This window comes from Porites lutea, chromosome 3, assembly GCF_958299795.1.
Source record: "Porites lutea chromosome 3, jaPorLute2.1, whole genome shotgun sequence".
Lineage (NCBI taxonomy): Eukaryota > Metazoa > Cnidaria > Anthozoa > Scleractinia > Poritidae > Porites > Porites lutea.
The window spans coordinates 247,400-255,000 of record NC_133203.1 but is presented as its reverse complement, the minus strand read 5'-3'; the positions used below and the strand labels follow the sequence as shown (position 1 = coordinate 255,000).

The following is a 7,601-nucleotide window of genomic DNA, read 5'->3' as shown; positions in this document are numbered from 1 at the left end:
TTATGACCTAAATTTGGAAACCGCTGAATTTCTCGAATTGGGTCTTTGCGATTTTGGTGAAACTCAGTTCAGCGTAAGGCACTAATACGCACTATGTGTAGCCGAGAGATTTTCACGAAAAAATGCCGGCAACAGCAGATTTTCGACTCAGACCTCAAAGGGGCGTGGCATTATAACCACGTGACATTTACTCCGATCGCCAAAAATTTTATGTTATATTGTAGATTGATCTATATGTTATCCATTCTATGTGTTAGACTTACGATAAAAGTAAAGGTGGGGATACCAGAGAGCTTCAAAGTAGGATGGTACCCCCCCCCCCCCAAAAAAAAAAACTGGGTCGAGTCACCTTAATTGCACTATTTTGCTGATCCGAAAATGAATAAAAAAAAGTTTTGTTTTATGTAGGAATTTCATCAGTATCTATAAAATAAACAGAACATTACATGGCCGCTTGAGGATACGAATTTTATCTTCTCGTGCTGAAACTATCTCTTACTGGTTCGCTTCGCTCACTCGTAAGATATACTTTCAGCACTCGAAGATAAAATTCGTATCCCCGCGCGACCATGTAATATCCTCTATTTCTCAGTACAGTCAAACCCCGTTAACACGGAAACTTAAGGAGCCATAAAAAGTGTTCGTATTAACGGAGTGTCCGAATTAAGCAGATTTAATTTAGAGACAATGTAAGGGCTTTACCCCAGCAGGGACAAAGAAAACTGTCCGTAATAATGAGGTGTCCGTAAAGCAGGGTTCGACTGCATATTCGCAGCTCATTTTCACATTCCACAGGTCACAAGGGAACTTAGTAGCTGTGGCTCTGTGTTTGGCCTTATACCGACTTCCTAGTGTGGTATACCAAATGTTGTTACGAACAATACAACAGTTGTGGTAGCGGTTTCTTGAAGTTGGTTTATAGCTAGATTGCTTTGTGGCCAGTGTAGGTATTGTTCAGTGCGGTCTGTTCAATGTTATGTATTGCGTCTCGTCTGCAACACCAACATTCTTATGGAACTGACTGAGCCCATTGGCAACTGGTGCGCAAAACCCAACTCAGTTAAAACTGATAAATATTAAATTTGTTCTCATATCTCATCCACTCCCCCGCAATTCAAGGCAACCGACGCTACAAGAAACGTACGTTATGCCTATACTCAACAAACCTGTTGTGTTCCAGCCACATAAGGCGTTTTCGGTCAATGTCTTCCTGATCTATGCGGGATACGTCCCCAAAGTATGGAAGCTAATGAAAAACAAATACATTTCTGTTATCAGCGTAATAACGGATATCAATTTAGCCTTACGCATTTTACCCTACTTTCCCCGTAAAAGTTGAAGTGAATTTATTTCGAATTTTATTTTTTTTAAAAAACAATATCTTCTTGCACTCGTCAAAAAGAGTTCACCGTAATCTAGGTGTGGGCTAAGCGAAAGAACTTTACAGTTTGTAAACAAGTCATCTCTAGTTCATTTTGGACTTTTCACTTTACTCATTTCACCTTCCATGTAGGACATGTAGCCTTTTCGAGACGTTCGGCGAAAAGAGATGTGAGCAGAAAAAACAGCGAGGGGACTGGTAAATACCTTCCATGTAAATCGTTGTGTTCCTTGCTGCCTCTGTCCCAGGCCACCACCTAGTCTGCGCGGCAGCCAGGAAGGTATTACACCACCTCGCACTCGATCAACAAGAACCTTGAAAGAAGAAAGAGTGGCCATATCGCTGCTGTGACAAGCACTATGTTGAATCTAACTTCACATAAGAAACAAAATGTAACTTAAGTGAGACAGCTAACAAAAACATAAACTTGCATACTTTATTCTTATGAAATACCTTTTTTCCATCAACTATCAATAGTTCGTCTTTGGTTTCTCTTAGAGCCTTCTTAGCATGACTTGCTTCTGAGAACTAAAAGATTAGGAGTTAAGCAAAATTACCCAATTTTCCTGCCTAAAACAAGAATTCATTGGTTATATCACCGGATAATTTTTGGCTGATCTGAATAATCAGCAATTATTGATCGAGGCTGATTATCATCTCGCCCGAGTTTTTCAAACGTTGGACAGCACTTTCCAATGGATAAATCATTATCCAGCAGATAACTATTAGGGAACCCAATTGCACTATCCAGTGGATAGTGATTAATCCAAAGGATAGCTTTATTCAACTTAGCTTCAACTTTTAAACTTCCAGGACCCAAAGAATAAACTTACGCAGATCAAGAAGGAGGCAGAAAACATCCCCCCGCCCCCCGATCTGTATAATTCTTCATATCTCACGATAGCCAAATTCAATAATAATTTTTGTTTTATGATTCATTCAAAATAGTCCTTTCTTTAAAAACCTGCCTTGATCGATGTTAGGTTCACGTCTTTAACTGTCTTTTCCTCGGCAAATTCAAGATATAAAGGGACGTTCAGTCTAGCAGATATTCTGAAAATAGCAGTTGTTATCCGTCGGGTTGCAGTGTTTTTAGGCAAAAGATCGGCTATTTTTTCTTCGCAAAACGTGAGAAATTTTTCCCCATTTTCTCCAGCTCCAACAAAAAAATGGAGTTAACACAACCTCGCCCCCAGAACATCTCCGTTGCCATGCATTTTCTACTGATAGCCTGCATTATTGACGTCATTTGATCGGATATCGTAAACTTCTTCCAAACTCTAGAGGGCTATGAGGAAGTAGCCAGTGGATTTGAGCCAATCAAACACGGAGAAATGTTTTGAATGAACTACAGACATTACACGTTATACCTCAAGAAAAGCATATCCTTTGGACTTCCCAGATTCTGTGTCCTTGACAAGTCGATGGCTTTTAATTGGTCCATACCTGTTTTACATGTAAAAAAGAAAATATCTGTTCTATTTTTCAGACCTGGTCAGTACTGATCGAAGCAATCTTTGCTGTGAATACGGAATTTAACTTCAGGACAAGGAAGTATAAAAAAAGGACTTCAAGGAAGGACGTAAAGTAAATGAAACAAACTCCAAGTTAGAAGTAGTTTGGACCACTGTTATTCAGTTTTTCTCTTACTGATATTCTATGTCCATGTTCTTGCATTTAAGAGTGCTTTCATTTTTGTTACAATCAGCATGCTCCAAACTTAAGCCCAGTCATGTACTATAACTAGAGACTAGCTAAGCACAAAAAAATCATTCTGCATACCTCCCTAAATTTTCAGATATCGCGTCTTCGGTGGTGTTATAGTCCTTGGAAAATTTCATATAAAATCACATAAGCAAAAAATTACAAATAAAGACAAGACAAACACACACCACAGGAAAACAAGCTAAAATTCTTTATAAAACTCTTATATCAGCTAGACAGTCGTTTTCTTCTTGTCTGCGCTATTTTGTGTCATTTTCTGTATAGCCAACAAACTTTTTATATATTCAGTCCTCGACAATTTATACAGCATATTCTATATTCTTAGGAAGCCTATAGTTCATAAGTCCCCAGCTTCTACATAGGCTTCTTTGCATTAGCCATGGAAAAAATCTAACATCAGCTACTTATTATAACAACAATTAATTTTTATATATTCCAACTTGGGACTAAATGTATATGCCGTAATAACGGTATATTTGTAATGTGGTGTATGGCAAAAATATATGAACAAATGAATGAATGGATGAATAAATGAATAAATGAAGGCATAAATGAATCCTAGTCAATTGTATTGTATAAAGTGTAAATAAAACCCTTCCACTTTCAGAGTGAATCAACAGTTAGGAGCAAAGTACATCAGTTAACATCACTTACAAGTCTTGCTATGAAGATAGTTTTGTGAGGATCTCCTTTTATTTTTTCATCAGAGTAAGGATCATCTATCAAAATTTAAAATGCATATCACATGTTTCTTTCATGTCAGTATAGAAAAAATTCAGTTGTTTTGCATCAGTTTCATTATTGCTTTTACATGCAAATAGACCTCTTTAGCTTGTTTATTCTGTTTTCCCAATACAGGTGATGTGATAATACTCTAGAGAACTGTTTCTTTCAAACTTTGTCTTATTCATGTGCATACCAACGCATAATTTATGAAAAGAAAAAGGAGCAAATTCCCCTGAGTCCTCTATTGGGAAAACAAAACAAACAAACTAAAGAGGTCTATTGGATTAACAGAAAACAATCAGCTATAAGGTAAATAAAATGTTGACTATGACTGATACACTGTGTGATATTGTTTACCCCCTCCCCCTCAATCAACTACTTCCCCCAAAGGGAGAAAATGTGGATCCATCACTGCCACTTATAAGCTCCACCAATTATAGGCCCATCCAGCTGTAAACAAGAAAAAACATCAGATTGTAAGCACCCCCTCCCCCACCCCACAACCAGGCTGAAGGGCTTTTCCTATAGAGTCCGTGTGCGGCGGCCATGATAGAGAAGTAAACAATACAAAAATATTTGAATGAAATTAAAATTATTTCCCAAAGGAAAATGGTTCTATTGTTTTACTCCTTCAACATGGCCATCACGACATACTCTATTCCAATTATAAGCCCCTCCATTTACACCCCCCCCCCCCCCCCAGAAACCTCTACAAAGATGTATAAGCTCACCGTTTATAAGAGGTGTTTTACGGTTTTTCCCTTAAGGCATTATGAAACAGCTCACTCACATCTTAAATTGTTGCCTTTGTTGATTCCCTTGCTCTTCCTCTTTCTTTTATGCTGGTGTTTTGGCCTCACAATCAGCCCCTAAGAGATCACTTTCTACATTTAAATTCAAATAACTATGATTGTCTACTGCTAATACAACTGATTAAGAAAGCTCATTACTAAACCACTGATTATCTCTTAAGAAAAGAAGCATTTATATTCTGTCTCTAATCGATGTGCTTATTACTCATGATAAAAGAGAGTCATGCATCTGATAAAGAACCCAGAACCAACAAGAAATTTACAGGGTTACCATAAATCCCCTATTAAAATTAAAGCCCTCTCTCTCAAATAAGCTCCCCTCTTCCCCTCTCTAATAAGTCCCCCACCCTTTTCAGGGGAAGAAAGTTAATAAGCCCCCCTCTTTTGTAAGCCCAACCCCCTCCCCTTCCCCCGATTATTCTTTACTAATTTATGATAGCCTGTATAAATCAATCATGACTGTAAAACTTGATTCAGACTGATCCAGGATAGTTTATTCATGAGTTGGAAGTTCGTTTTTTATTTATCCTTGGCTGCATGACCTCGAACTTCTTGTACTTGAGCTTTTCCACTTTGCACTCTAATTCTCTATGGAGAGCTGATACCACCATCTTCACTAAATTAACTAAGCCCCCCTTTCCAATAGGCCCCCTGTCTCTATTAACCCTCGACCCCTCAAATGTGTTTGAAATATATAAATCTCCCCAGGGGGGTTAATAGAGGATTTATGGTATCTGAACCTCCAAGTCTATATCATTGCCTTAAACAACATGGGACATTGCCAACAATACTTTGGCTTGAAACCCACTAACCATGAGTGACGTTTCTTTAACATCATTCAAAGGCATCCACAGTTTTACCCCGCTCAGTAAACTCACAAGATCCTTTGATCAAGACAGCCAGAATGCTGTCAAAATGTCACCATCAATACCTAGTTGTGCCTATCTTGAGACAAATGATAAAAGCGCTGTATCGTATGCACATTCACAAAATGCCAAGATTAATGTTTGTCTCTGAAACACTCCTAATTGATTCTTGCATTCAAATGTTGATTTTAAAAGAATTTTAAACCCAGGATAAGGGGAAATCATTTACAATTCAAAACACCAGATAAAGGGAACAGCTGGAGTCCTTTTACAATGGAAACTTAGCAAAAAAAACAGAACTGCTGAATTGCTCAAAAGCAGGAAATATCAGGGGCAGTGTTCTCCCTAAATTTTAGCTCAGCAAGTAAGGGATCATTCATAGCCGGTAAGGCAAAAAATATGTACCACAGAGGTGCACTTTTCCAGCGGCAGGCGGGTAGTGGAGTGCGGGACATGGGCCCACCCTTGCTGGGAAATTTGGGAGCTAAGTTCTCTGAAACGTCATTCCCTCATTGTAAGACCTATTTTTATTTACGCAAATCGGCCGTTGCTACCTTTACACAACAATTTAAAACAATTGATTCCAATAATTTTACTCTGCCTTCAATGTTCTCTTTCCAAAATGCATGGTCCAAAAAAAGAAAAGCTGTGTATACTTTGGTACTTTTCTACATATTCATTCACTTCCTTGAGGCATGTGAGAATCAGATTGGATCACAACTATTGTATTTTTTAAAAGTACTTCTTTAATTTTAGTGAACCATCAGGCCGTTGCAGGTGGTAAGAAGTTTTGCTTCAGGCGGTAAATTTTACCGGTTACCGCTTGATAAGGAGAAAACTGCAGAGGATATCTGGCTTTGCCCCTTTCAGTTGTCTCTTTACCCTGTACCCTAAAAGAGAGTCTGTTCACAGGCTAAGGTAGTGCAGCCGGATACTCCTCTTAGCTATATCCACTAGCTGTTCTCCCAGCCATAAACTACACTATAAGAATCCTTCCAAGCCACAGTCACATTGTGAATAGCAGGCCATTGGCTGCCATCTCAACTGATGGTTTGCTAGATGATGCTGCGTCTCAGCTGATAACTTGCTTTTCATTTTAGAAACGTTGCCTGAACTCTCAGGTGACATTTCAACAAGCAAATCACATGTTTGGGGAATACAGTGTATAACTCAGACCTGGGAATTTCTGGTGTAAGTTGAGGTCTCTACGTCGTTATTTCTTTCACTTTCTTCACTGCTGGAGCGAGCATTGCTGCTTTCAGACCTTTCAAAATGTGATATCCTGAAAGTTTGCAGAGTTTCAGAGAATAACGACAACGTTAAACAACAACAACATTAGGGAACAAAGGAAAAGGAAAGGATTATACGCATCGTTATAAAACAGCATCGTTAAGAAACGTCAAAAGCAAAACAATTTCACAAACCATGGCCCAACACTCCTTCGTAAGACGTCAAACTGAACACTTCTATCAGCATTCATAATGAGGAACTATTACCGACTGTTCTTCGTCTGCCGCCACTTTGGAGTATAGTTACCAGTTTTAGTGGCTCAAACTAGTAGTTTGATACTTCATGTATGAGCTCACACAGTGTACTCAATAGACGACCTCGTCACCAATGTTCTTTCCAAAATACAATGGAACCCAACAACAGCAAAAACAACAATACTACTACTACTAATAATAATAATAATAATAATAATTATGGTTTACTTAACACATCCACGGGGTGGCTTTCCTGTTAAAATACATTATTTGCAATTAAAAATAAACAAGAACGCTCTTAGTAGCGTTGAGTCTCGCTTGCTTGGAGATATTAGGGCCGTTTATACGAGAGAAAATAAGCCGCGGCTTACTATAGCCGCGGCTTACATAAGACGCGAACACCCTGCATAAATGGTACAAAATCTATGTTCACGGCTTATTCAACCCAAGGCCAGCTCAAGCCGCGGCTTATCCTGGCCGAGGGGTTTTGGGATGGGCTTCTCCAAGCCGCGGCTTATCTTGGACGTGAAAGTGTTCGTATAAATGCACTCAAACGTTGTCCGCGGCTTGCTGAAGCCGTGAACGACTGCTGCGCATGCTCTGTTTT

General features: G+C 38.9%; 1 protein-coding gene across 1 annotated transcript in view; it reads right to left on the bottom strand.

Moving 5' to 3' along the window:
• The window catches only part of LOC140930091 (uncharacterized), a 9,184-nt gene extending 2,171 nt beyond the window's left edge, over positions 1-7,013 (bottom strand). Inside the window, exons 1-9 of the mRNA XM_073379752.1 lie at positions 6,935-7,013; positions 6,687-6,792; positions 4,623-4,701; positions 3,761-3,825; positions 3,164-3,207; positions 2,752-2,827; positions 1,835-1,909; positions 1,588-1,695; positions 1,167-1,246 (exon numbers count right to left, since the gene is read on the bottom strand). Of these exons, the coding sequence (XP_073235853.1) occupies positions 1,167-1,246; positions 1,588-1,695; positions 1,835-1,909; positions 2,752-2,827; positions 3,164-3,207; positions 3,761-3,825; positions 4,623-4,701; positions 6,687-6,792; positions 6,935-6,990 (689 nt within the window). The 5' untranslated portion in view covers positions 6,991-7,013. The remainder of the gene's footprint in view (positions 1-1,166; positions 1,247-1,587; positions 1,696-1,834; positions 1,910-2,751; positions 2,828-3,163; positions 3,208-3,760; positions 3,826-4,622; positions 4,702-6,686; positions 6,793-6,934) is intronic.
• Between the last annotated feature and the right edge of the window lie 588 nt (positions 7,014-7,601).